The following is a 16,629-nucleotide window of genomic DNA, read 5'->3' as shown; positions in this document are numbered from 1 at the left end:
CCTCCGGGCTCACCGGCCCTGTTACCCCAACCGCGAATCTACGTGCCTGAGCTGACAAATGCTTCTTTTTCCTGATTTTTGTTTGCGGGGAAAAAAACTAATGCAGGAAAACAGTGAAATTACATGTGTTCACACCTTTAGTCAATCGCCTTAAAAACAGTACACTTGTGCTATATTTTCGTAACATTTTTAAAAAGAATAATTGCATTCTTGCGTCTGCCCAGACGGTCTCCCTTGCCGCAACCACTGTGGCCTCTCCAGATTCTGGTTTTCTCGGTGAACTTCTTGCCCACCTTTGCCGCCACCCCGAGGGTGTTGGGGGCGATACCTGGTTGTTTATTTCTCTCTCTGTAGAGGGAATGTGCGCGCTCCCTTGTGCACCACGTAATACCCAGTGCCAAGGCACTATGGCGTACTGCTGTGTTACAGCACATCATGGTATACACAACTGAAACTGTTAGTCTGGGTGAAATTGTTGGGACAGCGGCAGGCTGGCAGAGAAACTAGCCTTCCCATCCCCTGGAGAGTGGTCTGCAGTTGCGCTCCTGGGATTGCAGTCCTGGCCTGGAGAGTGAGTCAGCATGGCAAAGTGCCATCCGTCCTGACAGGGCCTAGGAGACCAGCCCCCTCCCCACAGTCTGGTCCAAGGAGGCAGACCTCGCTTGTGTTGACCACAGGCCACGCAGGTAGGGTGCACAGAGTCACTGCCTGCGTCCTGGGTCCGCGCACTGCCCTGGAAAGTCGCTTAGCTGCCCAAGCAGCAGCTGGCAAGGCTGAGGCACTGCAGCAGGAGGCTGTTGCCACCTCCTAGCATTGAGTTGTCACAAACCCACAAGTTAGGGAGAAAGCAGCTCTGATTTTTCTCCGGTGAGCCAGTGAGCGGTGCAAAGCTCTGCTGGGGTTCTTTGAGGTTTGTCAAAGTCCCCCTTCACGCCCCCACCCCCAGCCATGTGGCCTGAGACCCCCACTGGAAAAGGCCCCTGCTTCCTGTGAGTGCCCACAGGGTTGGGAGTTCAGTAACTTTACAGGTAACAAAATAGAGGTGGTGTCGTTTTCCCAGGTGTGAGCCCCCAAGCTCTCTCTCTGGCAACAGGTAGTCTGCCGTAACCCCTCCCATTACCCCTTTGAGGTGGACACTAGCTGAGAACAAGACAGCAGGAGCCTCCCTCGGGCCTGCGCTGGGCTGGTGGGAGGAGGCCCTGTGGGTCCCCACCCTCAGCCAAGGGTGTTCCTGCCTGGGCCCAGTGGGTGTCTGTGGCTGGCAGGATGCAGAGCAGGGGAGGCCAGACGCACAGGGAAGCCCAGGCAGGGGCCGTGGGAGTGCTGGGCACCTGGCCCTCCCACCCCAGCCTGCAGCTGTTGGAAGGAGGCGTCCACAACAGTGGCTCTGTTTACTGGTGGCCATGGTCCCAGCGGGAGGGTGTGTTACCGCCAGGCAGTGGCAGCAGGCAGACAGTCGTTCGTGGCCTCAAAGGACCTGGTGGTCAGCCTTTGTGGGCGGCCTCACCCGCCCCCGGCAGGAGAGGTGCACAGGGTACTTTCTTCCCCTCTCACTGCATCCCTATTGTCGGGTGGGGGTGGGGTGGCAGGGCATGTCCCCAGGGAACTAGCCAGGCCCAGCTCCTCCTCAGAGACTTCCATCAGAGGGACCGTGAAGCTGATGTCAGATCCGCAGGAGTGTACTGAGGTCACAGAAGTGGGGGGAACCCAAGAGGGGGTGCATGAACCTGCCTCAGGGGTCTTGCTCTCACCAGGCCTCTCATAGCTCCCAGGACAGGTGGCCACGTCCCTCAGTGGACAGGGGAAACCCCAGGCTCAGGAGGCCCAGGAGCTTGTTGGGGGAAGCGGACCTGGGAGGTGCTGAGAGGGGCTGGGAGTCCCGGGTGGGGGGGGAGACTGAGAAGGTGGGGGACACGGGGAGCTGAGGGGACTGAGGATAGGGGACATGGGGCGGGGGACTGAGAGGGGATGGGGGGCTGAGAGAACTGAAAGGATAGGGGACATGGGGCGGGGGACTGAGAGGGGATGGGGGGCTGAGAGAACTGAAAGGGTGGGAGACATGGGGGGGACTGGGGACTGAGAGGATGGGGGGCCTGGTGGGGGCACTGCTGAGGGGACCAGAGGGTGAGTAAAAGGACAGGACCATGGGCGAGAGCTGGCCCTGGGGCTCCCTGGCCTCATCGGACCATCACATTCTGCCCCCCTGGGTCTGGCTAGGCAAGCCTGGGGCGGAGGGGCGGGGGGCGCCGCTGGGATGGAAGGTGCGCCCCCTTCAGGGCAGCATTCCTGGCCCGGAAGGAGGTGACCGGCCATAGCAGCAGACTCTCTAAAAAACGGGGCAACTCAGCCACCTGACCAGGGGCAGCCCGTCCACCGCCGGTCTGTGCCAGTGGCCTCTCTCAGGGCGGCGTTCGGGAGGAGCAGTTCACCAAAGATTGCTTTTTCTGTCGGTCGCATGGGGAGTGGGGCTGGAGTTGTGGGCAGCACCGGACTGGGGGGGCCGGAGGCCCAGGCCGTTTCCTTGGTGTTCGGTTACCGGCCGGCCGCAGACCAGCCCTCCTGTATAGAAACCCGCTGCGCTGCCACAGGTGGGGCAGGGGCCAGGGTGCGTGGGAGCCTGGGGTGGGTCCAGCGCTCAGCCCCAGAGGCCTTTGCACTGGCAGAGAGGGGGCTCGCCTATGGGCTCCAGGTGCGGCGGCGCCAGGGGGCGTGGGCAGGACCCACTTCCTGGGACGTGTTGGGGGCTGAGCACCTGCTCTGCCAGGGCCCTGCAGGTGGTGCCCCTGCGGCCACAAGGCACAGGCTGGGGTGCCCCGGAAACCTGAGTGTGGGCTCTCCCACCCCCTGCAGCCCTGCGGCCCCCAGCCTCCTGGTGCACATCCTTGGGGCGGTGGTGTGTGGGAGCCGGCCACCCTTGCCTCTTGCACCCTCAGGGAAGGGCCCGGCAGCGTCCAGCCTTCTCCGACCCCGGCTTCTTGCTGCGAGAAGTCTCCATGCTCTGGACTGGCCGCTATTTGGCAACTTCTGTCCCTGACGGCCGTGGAGAGAAACGGAAATACAGTCTGGGGCTGGGGGTCAGCTCTGTGCCCACACCCACTGGGCAGCCAGCTCCCACGCAGGCTCACCATGGCCCCCGAGTGTCCGCCAGGGGGCAGCCTCGCGCTGCCCCACCACCAGCTCCCCTTGGAGCTCGGCCGGGGGCCGTCCCCGGGCAGCCCTGTCGGGAAGTGAAGATCACCCACACGGGTCACAGCCTCTCGTTTATTTGCAAAGAAGATGATCCAGGTGACTCAGAAGTTTGCTGCTACTGGGATCCCCCAGGGCACCCAGAGGTCAGCGGGGTGAGGGTTGTGGGGGGCCCTGGGGGGCCCACCCCTCACAACTGCTGGGAGGCCAGCACCTCGGGGTTCTCATGGCAGTGGGCCTCCTTGCTGGCGGCCCGAGGGGGGCTGCGGGCCCTGCAGGGGCAGCAGCGGCTCACCAGGTGGTCCCAGGGCTCCAGAGAATGGAGCCACAGGGGGAGCCAGGCCCAGGACCGCAGGCAGTGGGGCAGCCAGACTGGCCGGTGCCGCTGCAGGACATTGACCAGGACGATGAGGAGCACCAGCCCCACTAGGGGCCCCCCGACTGCGGCCAGCACTGTGCCACCCGCCAGGGAGAGCCCAAAGGTGGCCAGTGGCAGCAGCAGGAAGGTGAACAGCAGGTAGGCTATGGCCACCCAGCGGTAGTGGGCGGTCAGGTCCCCGAAGCGCTTGGCCAGCGGGATGGGCAGCCGCAAGATGGGCACCACGTACCACAGCAGGATGCCGCCCAGGTTGAAGAAGAAGTGGATGAGGGCAACCTGGAGGGCGGGAGGGCAGGCAGGGGCAGGAGTCTGGGCCCAATGGCATGGGGTCCGTTGGGCTCCCCAGGACGCCTGCCCTGCCCCTGCCCCGGCAGAAATGGTGCTAAGATCAAAGCTTGTCTGGGGTCCTGCTCATTGGCTGAGAATGGCCACCTGGGAGGGCAGATTCCAGCCAGGCGTGAGCACACTCCTCCTGCTGCCCCCCAACACCTTGGGAGTCAGGAGCCCAGTCTGGCATCCCAATGTGGTAACTGCGCTGCTGGTGGCTGCGTGGATCTGACCCTCCCCTGGGCTGGCTTAACTTGCTCATGCCTCGTGCCTGGTGACCCTGCTCCTTCTCATCCCTGAGCAGACTTGGCCACCCAGCCACGGGCCACCACAGCTGCTCCTGTGGGGAGGGGGTGCAGGGCCACACACGGAGGGAACACAGCTCCTTCCAAGGGCTGCTGGACTTGAGGACTGGTGCAGCAGGTGCAGCCTGGAGGGCTTCCTGGAGGGGGTGGGGCAGGGCCCTGCACTGGGAGGGTCTGAGTAGACAGAGACAGAGCAGAGGCAAGAGGGCAGATGGGAGTCAGGGAGGGCCAGGGCTCATCTCTTTTTGTGGGTGCAGCGCAACAAGATCCAGGCTTTCAGAAGCTGCACCTGTCCAGGCGCCCGAGCAGAGGCAGTGGAGGAGGGAAGCTTGAGCCAGGGCAGTGGACCACAGAGGGGGTGACTTAGAAAATAAGGAGAACTAAACGAGACCGAGTTGGGGGCACAGAGCTGGGGGACTGGAGGGACTCATCCTGGAGGCAAAATTGTGACTGGTGGCAAGGGCAGCCTGGAGTGCCCAGCACAGGTGGGGCACAGCCTTCGCAGGAGGGTGGTATGTCATCCAGGTAGGGATCTGTGGGTTTAAGTGACTGGTGGGGGAGAGGGGTAGAGGTGGTGGAATAGAGGGGTTTGAGGCCCCCCAGGGCCGGGAGGCCTCAAAGGAACACAGCCAGGATCACAGAGTGGGGGGTGAAGGAACAGGGGCCCCCCCGGCGGGAGGTTGGGGAAGGGCTGCCAAAGAGGAAGAGAGGGCACCCCAGGATCACATGATTCTGGAAATGACGAGGTCGCAGGACAGGAAGATGGGGGCTGAGGATCTGAGAGATGTCCACAGGGTCCCTGGGGTCCCAGGAGGTGGGGCTGCAGGTCTGAGCAGGCAGCCAGAGGTGGGTCCCAGGAGAGCTTGGGCCATGGCCAGCCTGAGGCCCCAGGGCAGGCCTCTCACCTTCTGTCCGCAAGGCTGGAGTGAAGGAACTGGGGCCAAGGGGAAGCCACAGGCCAGCATTGGGAGTGGGAGCGGGTTGGGGAGCCGAGGAGGTGTGAGGGGGGGTGGTACCTGGACGGCGCTAAGCAGCATGTCTGCGGGGCTGGCCAGGGCTGCCAGCAGAGCTGTGGTGGTGGTGCCAATGTTGGAGCCCAGGAAGAGGGGGTACGCCCGCTCCAGGCTGATCACCCTGACCCCTGGGGGAGCCAGGGGTCACCACAGGGCCCTGAGCCCGCACACCTGTGGCCCAGTGCCCTCCCCCTGCGCTCACCCATGAGCGGCACAATGGCTGCCGTGAAGACGCTGCTGCTCTGGAGCATGAAGGTCACGCTGGCGCCCACGAGGATGGCCAGGTAGCCGCTGAGCCAGCCGAACGGGAAAGGGAAGTCTGGGGGGGAAGCTGGGTCACCCCGGGTCGAGTGTCCCTGCCCCCGCCCCCTACCCGAGTCCCTGCGTCCCGCACCAGCGTTGATGACCGTCCTTACGGCCTGGGCGACGCGGCCACGGAGCACGGAGTTGAGCAGCTTGACGAGGAGGACGAGGCAGGAGCAGAGCCCGAGCAGGGAGGCTGCCAGCAGGATGAAGCCCACAGCCAAGTCTGTGAGCGCCGTGCCCGCGAACAGGTGGTGGCCTGGCGGCAGGGCGGGAACAGATGAGCGGCGACCAGCGTGCAGGGTGGGCAGGGGCAGGGGGCGGGCACCGGGCCTCACAGGGCAGCTGCTCCAGGGCAGCCGAGCTGTTCCTCTCGGGGCAGGGGCCTTGGGCGGCCACTCCACAGTAGCTGCTGTTCTCCACCGTCTGGGGAGGTGAGGCAAGGTGGGCTCAGGAGGGGCTCAGAGCGGGCGGGACTGAATAATTTAGCAGGTCAGAAGTCAGAGGCGCCTCACCATTTCTCCCCTGGTGCTGCACCATCGCTTAACGAGGCTGCCGTTGGTGGCGTTGCCTGTGGCGCTGCCCGTAATCACGTTGGCATCCAGCTGGGGGAGAAAGGGGTCGCAACTGTGTGCTGGACCCTCAGGACTCTCCTGGAGCTCAGATGCCCACAGCCCAGCCCAGTCCACTGTGCCCTCACCTCCCCCCCGCCCAATGCAGGGCCCAAACTTCTCTGTCTCCTCCGCCTCCCACCCTCCAGCATGCCATCCTCACCTGCACGATGAGGTGTGTGAGCGGCTGCGTCAGCACCTTGAGGATGTCGGGCGCGCGCCCCCCAGGCTGTAGTCTGGTGGTACCCAGGGCCAGAGCGCTGAGCTTCTCTAGTGGGGCCGTGGTGCTCTCCAGCGGCAGCAAGATCAGCACCGTGAGCCAGTTGAAGATGCTGTGCACGGCTGAGCCTCCGAAGGCCCTGCGGTCGCACGGAGTGGAGTGGGCGGTGGCCTTGACCGAGGCCCGGACTGCAGCCCCTGGCCCCTCCCCTCCCCCCACTCACCTCCGAAACTCATCCCGGTCCCCTGACTGTGCCATCGAGACCAGGGTGCTGGTGATGGACGTGCCCACATTGACGCCCATAATGATGGGCACAGACGCCTGGACAGTCAGCACTGTGGGGGTACTGTGTTAGGCCCCCGCACCCAACCGCTCACCACCGTCCCGGGAGGAGAGGGGCACTCACGCTTTGAGGCCACCATGCTGACCACTATGGAGGAGGACGTGCTGGAGCTCTGCACGAGAACGGTGACCAGCACACCAATGACCAGTCCAGCCACGGGGTTGGACAGCACCATGTTGTCCTTGAAGATGTCTCCAGCCACTTTGCCTATGCCCGGGAGACAGTGCACTGAGGCTGTGGAGGGCTGGCTGCCCACCCCGCCCCCGGCCGCCTGGCTGGTCACTCACTGCCCAGCAGCTGGAAGGCAGAACTGAGAACGTCCAGGGAGCAGATGAAGAGGTAGAGGCTGCCCAGGAGCCCACAGGCCTTGAAGAAGCCGATGACCACCCGGAGCACCCTGCCGGCCAAGCTGAGCTCTGAGGACACAGGACAGGGCTGTCCTCAGCCAGCCCCTGTCCTGTACCACCCAGCACCCCTCCCAGGTCACTTCTTCTGCTGCCCCCCACAGGGCAGGGCCTGAGTCCCCCCTCTGTCCCCCCAGGGCAGGGCCTGGTCTCCTCCTCTGTGCCCCCAGAGCAGGGCCTGGGCCCCCCCTCTGTACCCCAGGGCAGGGGCTGGTTTCCTCTGTCCCCCCAGGGCAGGGCCTGGTCTCCCCCCTATCCCCCCAGGGCAGGGCCTGGTCCCGCCTCTGTGCTCCCAGGGCAGGGCCTGGTCCCGCCTCTGTGCTCCCAGGACAGGGCCTGAGTCCCCCCTCTGTCCCCCCAGGGCAGAGCCTGGTCCCCCCCACTGTCCCCCCAGAGCAGGGCCTGGTTTCCTCCTCTGTGCCCCAGGGCAGGGCCTGGGACGCCGCTCTGTCCTCCCAGGGCAGGGCCTGGGCCCCTCTCTGTACCCCAGGGCAGGGCTTGGTCTCCCCCTGTCCCCCCAGGGCAGGGCCTCTGTTCCCTCCTCTGCTGTTTTGCAGAAGGGCCAAGCAAACAGCCCCTGGTGCCTCCCAGAAGCCTAACTGCCAGCAGGAGGAAGAAGGGCAGGCTGGGCAGGGCTGGCTTTTGTCTCCGGACAGGGCAGGCAGCCGAGCTGAGGGACAAGGCTCTGGGCAGTGGTCTGCATGGTGGGTTCCATGGGGCCTGTTGGGGCAAACCTCCTCCCTGCCCTCTCTCTCTCCAAAGACCCTCTCCACACTCAGACCCTAGGGAGTTGGAGCCCCATTTGGCCAGTTACCTGACACCTCTAGACCTACCTTTCCAGGACTGGCCAGTGTCCTTCAGCTCAGGGAGGGCCCAGGGGTCCATGTTCCCCTCTTCCAAGATGGGGGCAGAACTGGAGGTCCCTGCAGGAGTTGAGGTCAAGTAGGGCCAGGGACCAAGCTGTTTCCTGGACACCCCCAGGTGGGGCAAACGGGGGTTGGAGGTGACTGTGGAATAGGGGCTTAGGATGAGGTTCAGAAGCAGGAAGCACAGGGAGGACAGGCCTCTAGCTTGTCTGGCCCTGACAGAGCTGTCATGAGCCCCCGTAGGCTCTCTGGGAGATGGGCTGGAGCCCCTCTCTCTGCTTACCCAGAGCAATGGGACAGAGGCCGGATGGGTGGGCAGGGAGACAGACGAGGCCTTGGGCCCTGGGGCTCCTGGTACCTGCATTTCCCAGACTCTGGTCCACCAGGCCAACCATGTCCAGAGTAGTGGAGGGGGCCTGGCCACCGGTGAGGGAATTCGGCATGGATTTTGGGCAGGGCAGACCCAGGCCCAAACTGGGATCTGCTGGCGGAAGAGCAGGTCAGACACATCTCCTCCCCCTGCCCCACCAGGTCTTGGGCTCCCCTGATCTGAGACCTTGGCCGCTGTCCTCCCTCCCCACCCCCTGGTCTTGGTGACCTCCCCTTTTTCAATCCACAGGGGGATGGCTGCAATGACCTCAGGTCGCTGTTAGGTGAGTCTAGTCCAGTTTCTGGGGGCTCCCCGGCTTCCTCACTGGTGCTAGCTAGAAGAAGACTTTGTGGGTGGCCCAGGGCACAGGGGGCTGCAGTGTGGGTCAGAAGTGGCTGAAGCCGGGAACCCGGGGACCTCTCCTGTCGGGTGTTATCGGGGGCACTGCAGACTCCTGACTTTGGAATTCGATACCAAATAGTGACGTCTCTGTGTGATAAGGGACAGGCCCCCAGTGATAGGGAGTGGGGCAAGGGGCTTGGGCACCCCCACCCCACGTCAAGTCTCCTCTCCTCAGCCTGCTGGGTCCGGAACCCCGGTCTAGCCCTCTGCCTTGACTCCCTCTCAGTCCGCAGGGCCCAGGTCCTGGAGGGCTTTCTGTTACCCCTCCCTCCTGCTCGCCCCAAGCTGTTCTCTCGCCCTCAGCTCCTGGAAGCTCGGGGGCAGGGGGTGCTCAGCCCTAGGCCTGGAGGTTATCCAGCCCTGGCCCCGGTATCCCTGGGTCCCCTCCTGGTTCTAGAAGCTCCTACCTGTGTGGGTAGTGAGGGGGCACCTGTAGGGAGGAGGCACAGGGCGGGAGCCACTGCAGGTCAAAGATCTGCTGGGCGCACACATGACCTGCTGTGCGCTGAGCCCCATTAATGTTTACCCAGGAGCCGGGGCCCCCCAGGTACCTGCTGTAGCCCCAGGCGCCGGCCTTGTCCAGGTCCCACTGTCACCCTAGGGCCGGCACTCCATGCCCCCAGCCCAACCCTCCTGGAGTGGGATTTCTCCCTGGACGGGCCCCCAGCCAGGCCAGGGGCGTTGCAGGGCTGGGCACCGGCCATTAGTGCTGGACTTCCACGAGTAGACGCCTGTGGAACACTACTGGACACTGCATGTTGCCTGCCCGGCTGGTTGGCTGGGGGCCCCTTGAAAAGTCTGCCCCAAGCTCTGCAGACCTTATCGTGGTCGTCCCTTTCCTGGTCAGAGGGCGGGAGGGAAACCATTTGTGCCAGGTGGGCAGGGAGGGCACCAGCCCCGGAGGTCATCCGGTTCAGATCCGGGTTCAGGGCAGGGCTGGGCCCTTCAGAGCTCCCAGGGGTAGAGGGCATCATGTCTCCATCTGCAAGTGGGGGGAGGGCAGGGCCCCTCCCCCAGGCCATATTGCTACCCAGCCCCCTGTCCAACCCCACCTGGACCAGGAGACTCAGCCCACCTCCTCCTCTCCCGAGCTGAGTCCTGACTGGCTCCGTCGCTTGTGGGATGCCCCTTCTTGGGGTCAGTCCTCTTCCTGCTCCCAGGATGCTGGGAGGAAGAGCTGCCCCTGCTGTGGCCAGCCCCTCCCCCTCCTCCTCGGACTTGGTCTCCCCAGGGGGTCTGCTGGCCCAGCACCCTGCTTGCTGCCCCCCTCCATCGCTGTGTGCCTGGGAGACTTTGCCCCAGGGAAGGAGGAGGTTTCAGAGTGTTCTCTCAGCAAATTCTCTCATCCCTCCCCGTCTTGGCACCCACTGCCCAGGGCAGGCCCTGCAGTCCCTCCCAGGGGCCCCTGAGTGACAGCTGCTGCCTAGTTGGGGATGGAGATGTTGCAGCCTGACTTCGGGGGTGTCTGCGTCCATAGCCTCCAGCACCTACTCTGGCCCCTCTGAAGGGGCTGTGTGGTGGTCACTGGGAGGCAGAAGGAAGCTGAGGGCCAGGAAAGGGCCCAGCGTAGGAGCAGCCGTACTGAGCTGTGTGACCTCGGGCAGGTCCCCACCCTCTCTGGGCCTAGAGCTGGTCCTGCCGAGGGTCCTCTCCTTGGACACCAGCCACAGCAGTGACTTTGTGCCTACAGGGGACCTCCCAGAACACCGCCTGACACGTGGGAGCTCAGTGAGCTTTGTTGAGTGAATGAACTTCACAGGCTGCTTTGCAGGCGAGGGACGAAGGAAGTGGCTCTTCCTCCGTTCCCAGCTCATACCTCAGGGATGTAGGGGAGGGAGACCTCCAGGAACAGCCCTGGCCTGGCCCTGCTCCTCAAGTCTGCAGCCTGGGCCCCAAGGACCGGCCACCTGACCCTTTCACGAGGGGCAGTCCGGGCCCGGGCTGGCCTTACGGGCGACTCCGACAGCAGCGCCCCCACCCTGCGCAGTCTGGGAAGCCTGGCCAGGAGAGGCAGACAGTCACCCACAGGCTCACGGTGCTATGGGCACAGGCCCCAACCTTAGGCTGTGGCATGGGGGTGTCCACCTGGGGCGGCACCGGGCGCTTTGCCCCCAGGCTGTCTGGGCGGGCCGGGCTGCAGTCAGAGGTCCTGATGCCGGCATGCTGCGGGCAGCAGCTCCTCTGCCAGGAGTGGCTGCAGTGGAGCTCAGACCTCGGGGCTGCCTGGGGGCTCCCAGCAGAGGTTGCCGCAGCCCCAGCAGCAGCATCTGGGCTGGAAGAAGTGGGGCTGGGGGCCCAAGGTGGGGCAGAGCCTGGCTGGCTGCTGAGTGATGGCGGTGCCACCTTTAAGGGGCGCAGGGGGCTGGGGCTCCACGCGAGACGGCTCCTGCTCGGCCTTGACTGCCAAGAAGGCGGCCAGGTCGAGGTCCAGCATGGCCACTCCTCCACGGGGCGTGGGCGTGCTCTGGCGGCACTGCGGGCAGGGGATCCAGCGCTGCTCGTGGGCCCGCGTGTCCAGATGCCGCACACACGCCTGGCAGAAGGTGTGGCCACAGTAGAGGCGGCGCGGCAAGTGCCTGGTGAGGTCGTAGGCCGAGTAGCAGATGATGCAGTCACCCCGCCGAGTCTCAGCAGCTGTCCCCTCCTCGGAGGTCCGGGGACTGTCTGTCTGAAGCATCCTGGGAGGCCGTGCAGGGGAGCTGCAGCCACCCCGCCTGCCTCTGCAGCTGCCCTGCGTGGTCGGGGCCCCAACACTAGGAGCCTGCCCCAGGGGACAGGAGTCCAGGCCTCTGCAGACCTGGGAGGGTGGGTGGTGGCCGGTGGGGCCAGCAGACGCCAGGGTCTGAGCACAGCCTGGGTTCCCGTGGGTCCCTCTCCATGGCCTTCCTGCTCAGCCCCAGGCCCCACCCATCCCAGCCGGCCTGAGCCCCAGGGCTCTCTTACCTGCTTCTGCTCTGCGGGGTGGCTGTGCCCAGCCAGAGTGTGGCCAGGGGTGGGGGGAACCCAGGGCGCTCTGCGGCTCCCTCCCTGGGGCTTGCGTTACTGGCTGAGCTCGGCCGAGTCAGCAGGGAGGCAGGTGGTGGTTGTGGGCAGGCGTGGGCTCCCCTTTCAGCCACAAAGCGCTTGCAACTGGATCCACCAGCACCACCATCGCCACAGGAAAGAAGGCACCCCCCTCTCAGTCCTGCCCGGCCCCTCCGTGCCCAGACCCAGGCCTGGCTTTGCCGTTCTGCTCTCCACGGCCCATCTTCTCACCTTGTCTACCCAGACCAGCCCCCACTCACACTCCCCCCCGCATGCTGGGAAAGCTTTTCGCCTCTCCCTGGGTGACACATGTTCTTCAGCTTTCATTGCAAGTGTTGCCTCCTCCAGGAAGCCTGCCAGGACCCCCACCAGCTAAGACCCCCGACGGGCCTGCTCCTCTGCAGCTCAATCACAGCGTACATGTCCGTGTTGCTTTGTCCTGTCCCAGCCTCTTCGTCCCTGCCTGGGCTGGGGCTGTCACGTTCCCATCACAGGGCAGCGGCAGGCCATGCAAAGCCCCAAGGGGGCGCTCAAGCACAGGTGTGGAGATCCCCACTCACACCCAGAGACCACCCAGATGCTCTCTGAGGCACAGGGCACTGTGGCTGCCCCCCTCAGAGACCACCTCCCCTGGCATCTGTCTGGCTGCAGCTCCGGGGCCAGCCCAGTGACTGGGCACAGCAGAATGAGGTATGTGAAGATGGTCGGGATGGGGTCAGGACCCCCAGGACCCTCACCACCTGGGAGGGAGAGAGCCAAGGGCCAGAGGGGCCCCTCCTTACTCCTAGTACCCTGGCAGTCTGCAGCCTCCCGGACTGGTCAGACAGGTTTCTGTGGCTGCCCTGGGTGGGGTCATCCTCTGGTGGGGGCCGGGCACGGTGCAGGGGCCGGGACTCTGGCACATGAGTCCCTGTACAGTCAGGCCAATGACATGTCCACCCCCACCCAGAGACTGGTCCTGCCGTGTGGCCAGTCACCATGGGTCAGAGGAGGGCTGGCACCAGGACCTGTCTGTCCTGCGAGGCCAGCTCAGCCTCCTCCTCCAGCCCTCTCTGCCTGGCCCCAGAAATGACAGGGTGCCCAGCGCTGGCCTCATTGCTCGCTCCTTGCCTCAGCATCCTGGCCTCACCCCTGCGGTGAGGCAAGGCCAGCGCTCAGCACCTTAGCTCCTGCACGTCCCCCTGAGCAGGCGTGCAGTGCTGCTCAGACAGACGAAGGGCCAGGCCCAGCCCAGTGCCTTCTCTGCCCACCTCCTCTAGGAAGCCCAGGTCCCGGAGGCAGGACAGTGGGTGAGCAGCATAGCCCGGGTGCCACACTGCAGATGTTCAGAAATTGGATGTTTTGAGGGAAACCAGAAAAATGCCCCAGCTTCGGTAGGGTGGTGACTCACAGGTGGGCAGGGCTTGGTCCTGGCTGCCTGGGCTCCCACTCCCAGAAACCTGCCAGCACCAGTCCCACCCACCACAGTCCCGCCAACCTGATCCTCCTCCCGGAGGCCTTTCTCGGGGCTCCATGCCCCGGTTCCATGCACGGCATCTTCCTGCTGTCTGACCCCCAGACGGCCCTGTCTCCCAGGTCCGGCCTCAGCCCTAGAGAAGGCAGGATAGCTCAAACCCAGGCCTGGCCGGGCCAGGGCAGGGAAACACACTCCCGCCCCTCCTGTCCAGCGTCTGGGCAGGCCTGAGACCTGCAGTGCAGCTTAGGGTGTCATGAGGCAGCAGCTTCCCCACCCCTAAACTCCCACAGAGGCTGGGGGCCTGTGGTCGGTTCAGTCCGGGATGCCCCCCAAAGAGGGCAGCAGCAAAGAAGAAGAGTCACCAGAACAAAGCTCCCTGTGCTTTATTGCCTGGGGCCTGGGCCTGGAGGGAGGTGGTCACGGGTGTCCCTAGGGCTGCCATCATGACCAGTGCCCAGGGCTCCGTTTCAAGGGGCCAGAGCTGAGATGTTGGCCTTCTTGGCAGGTAGGTGCCCCTGTCCAGGGTGGGAGGTGGCTGATGCCCATGGCAGTGGCCCAGTGGCTGCCCCAAATGTCCAGGCGCTCCTATGGCCGCCTGAGCAGAGGCTGGGGCCTGTCATGCCGGGGATCCTGTGGCAGGCCCCATGGCCCAGTGAGAGCCGGGCTAGGAGATGACACAGCAGCAGCTGTGGCAGCGGCAGAAGCGAGGGCAGTGGCAGCAGGAGCAGCAGGGGCAGCAGCAGCAGTGGTGGGCGATGTCATCGCCGTGCCCGATGGGCGGCAGGCCAGCATAGGTCAGTCCTGTTGGGCGCTGCCCACTGCCATAGGGGTTGCCTGGCTGCTGCCAGGCCTGCTGGCCCTGGACAGGGGCAGTCCCCTTGGCCCCCTTGGCGCCCTTGGGCCCTAAGGCATCCTCTGTGGGCTGCAGAAGTCGGGTGGGCTCTGGGATGCAGGACTCCACAGGCAGAGGCTGTGGCTCCAAGGAGGGAGCCACCTCCAGCTGCTGCCCCAGGTCAGGCCGCAGGTGAGCCCGGGGGATGCTGATGTGGGTATACGGGTTCTTGACGACCATCTCATGGGGGTCCATGGCCCAGCCTGGCAGGGGAGGGCAGAGGAGACAATATCGGCTCAGTGGAGGGGAACGGCTGCAGCCCAAGAAAGCCCACCCTGGGAAAAGCCAGGCTGTGGAGACACCAGAGTGTGCAAGACCTGTGTGCCAGTGTGTGTGTGCGTGGAGTGAGCCGACCGTGAGAGAGAGTGAAGGCCAGTGTCTCCTAGCCGCCCCCCAGGTGTCCTTCCCCTCCTTGAGTGGTGGTGCCCTGCCATGGAGCTGGGAATGGCTGGAGACACAGCTGAGCTCGTCCCAGGGGGGAGCCCAGTGCAGGGAAGCCCCTTGGCCCAGGACCCACCTGAAGTGGCGATGGCAGCAGTCTCTCCTCTCCTCTGCTGGGCCAGGTCCCAGTGCTTGTGAGCTGAGAGACCGGCAGCCGTCTTTTCCCTCCTAGGGAGGGGCGGGGCCGCGGGGCCATGGGGCGGGGCTCAAAGATGGGGTTCCCAAGATCTCAGGAGGCCCCAGCTCCTGCACAGCGGCTGCCCACCCTTGCTTCTCTGGTGGGTGGCAGCCACCAGCCCAGGTGACTCAGCCTCAACGCATCTGGAGTATGTCCTGGGCCTTCCAGAGATCTGCAGTTTGCCAGGAAGGAGGGCAAGAGGTGAGCCTGGGGTCAGGCCCTCAGATGCCAGGCCTGCAGGTGGTCTGGGGACCCTAGCCATCACACACACCTCAGAACCCCTGCTTCGAGGCAGAGGGCAGAGGTCCTTGCTGCGACCCACAGCCTCTACCCGGCAGACAGAGACCAAGATGGTGGGAGCAGACTACTCGGAGGTTTGCTGTTTTTTTAACTAATAAAAAATGTTTGATTTACACACCTTTGCCGATAAAACTTATCTTACAATTGGCGACATGGGCTTCATGCACAAATGACGTTTCCAGCTCATTTCTGAAACCACACTTTCCCTCTGGTTGGCGGGCTGGGGGGCACAAGTCCGCCCCAGGGTCCCATCCTCGGCCCTCGCACCCCCTCCCACCTTCATCTGTAAGGCGGCGCGGAGCGTTAGCCACACAGGGTCGCTGTGTGTGGGGTGACAGTGGCTGTGAGCACTGGGCTCCGGGCCTGGCACTGGTGAGCTCCTCCTGGTGACCGGGGCAGTGGGGTGCGGCCCGGACCCGCACCCCTCGTCTTTGGCGCCCGGGGGAACCCCCAGGACGGGCAGGATCAAGTCGGACGTGGCCCAGAGGCCAGGGTGACTGGGCTGGCATGTGTGCGGCCGGTTAGACCTGTCCAGACATGAGTTCTACGATGCAGCACCGGATGTGAGGGGAACCCAGCCCAGGACCCCGTATTTCAGAGGTGGACGACAGAGGCCCACTGCGCAGGCGCCGGAAACCCTGCCCACCGCCCCTGCAGACTCCGCCCCTTGCTGCGAGGCGGAGGATGGCGCATGCGCGAAACAGGACTAGACCCGCCGGTGGGAACTTTATTCCCCAGAAGCCTCCGCGCTCGAGGGTTTCCCTAAAGACCCGGTTCGGGGTTTGCTGGCCTCGGACGGTCCAGGACCCAGCTTGGACCGCCCCAGCTCTGCAGGGCGGGCTCGGGGCGGGGGAGTGTGGGGCGCTGCACAGGGTCGGACCTCATCCCTAGGGCGGGGTGGGGCCTCGGGCGAGGGGTGGGGCAGGGTGACTGGTCCCTCCTTGGGTGAGAGCCCAGGGTCGGTGGGGAGCAGACCCCGTGGCCCAGGCTGACTCCCAGCAGTCCCCTGGCCGGGGCTGCCTCAGTTGCCCACCTTCATGCCAGGGCCCCATAAGGCCCTCGCTGTCCCTTCCGCCGGGCGCCTGCTCTCGCTGAATGGCCGAGGAAACAGGCCCAGACACTAGCCCGAGGTCACACAGCGGCCACGTCAGGCCTATGCGGCAGGGACGCTCCTCCAGCCTGTTCTGCACACGTGGGCTCCCTCACCAGGAACACCGACCTCTCTGCGCTCGGCTGCCCTGCAGGACCTGGGGCTGGGCCTACAGCCAGATGCAGCCTGGTCTGTATGGAGGAGAGGGAGCTGTGGCCAGAAGGGACTGGACTGTCCAGGGTCAGGTGCAGGGCCCAGCGCTGGTGTGGTGGCCGTGGCAGGGACAGCACTCTGGAGGCCCCCGCAGCCCTGGCCCCCTGGCCCGTCGTTGCCAGCATGTCCTTCCTCCCCTTCTCACCTGAGGGCTCCCCACAGACAGTGCATCCCAGGGGAGCGGGGAAGCCTGACCTGACCAGAAAGCAGAAAGGAATGGAGCCTCTGCTGGGTGGGGTCAGGTGAGCACACAACTATGTGGCAACGGGACACGTGCTGACCTGATGGGATGCCGGAAAAGGCCAC

The 16,629-nt window shown here is 64.9% G+C and overlaps 3 protein-coding genes across 3 annotated transcripts; all 3 read right to left on the bottom strand.

The window, feature by feature from the left end:
- Positions 1–3,376: 3,376 nt before the first annotated feature.
- SLC34A3 (solute carrier family 34 member 3) lies at positions 3,377–8,400 on the bottom strand. Its single transcript, XM_058524612.1, has 12 exons — positions 8,316–8,400; positions 7,925–8,014; positions 6,975–7,103; positions 6,751–6,894; positions 6,568–6,679; positions 6,288–6,483; positions 6,029–6,118; positions 5,852–5,939; positions 5,605–5,772; positions 5,413–5,529; positions 5,214–5,338; positions 3,377–3,841 (listed from the first exon to the last, which is right to left on the bottom strand). The coding sequence occupies exons 1-12, from the start codon at positions 8,398–8,400 to the stop codon at positions 3,377–3,379; spliced, it is 1,809 nt and encodes a 602-aa protein (XP_058380595.1).
- Positions 8,401–10,924: 2,524 nt separating this feature from the next.
- Positions 10,925–11,406, bottom strand: RNF224 (ring finger protein 224). Its single transcript, XM_058524706.1, has one exon. The coding sequence runs from the start codon at positions 11,404–11,406 to the stop codon at positions 10,936–10,938; it is 471 nt and encodes a 156-aa protein (XP_058380689.1). The 3' UTR covers positions 10,925–10,935.
- Positions 11,407–13,236: 1,830 nt separating this feature from the next.
- On the bottom strand, positions 13,237–15,795 carry CYSRT1 (cysteine rich tail 1). Its single transcript, XM_058524619.1, has 2 exons — positions 14,619–15,795; positions 13,237–14,304 (listed from the first exon to the last, which is right to left on the bottom strand). Exon 2 carries the CDS (start codon positions 14,294–14,296, stop codon positions 13,874–13,876), a length of 423 nt encoding a protein of 140 aa, XP_058380602.1. The 5' UTR covers positions 14,297–14,304; positions 14,619–15,795; the 3' UTR covers positions 13,237–13,873.
- Positions 15,796–16,629: the final 834 nt, after the last annotated feature.

This window comes from Diceros bicornis, chromosome 28 (genome assembly GCF_020826845.1).
Source record: "Diceros bicornis minor isolate mBicDic1 chromosome 28, mDicBic1.mat.cur, whole genome shotgun sequence".
Taxonomy (NCBI): Eukaryota; Metazoa; Chordata; class Mammalia; order Perissodactyla; family Rhinocerotidae; genus Diceros; species Diceros bicornis.
The sequence above is the reverse complement of the archived record's forward strand: the minus strand, read 5'-3'. Positions and strand labels throughout refer to the sequence as shown.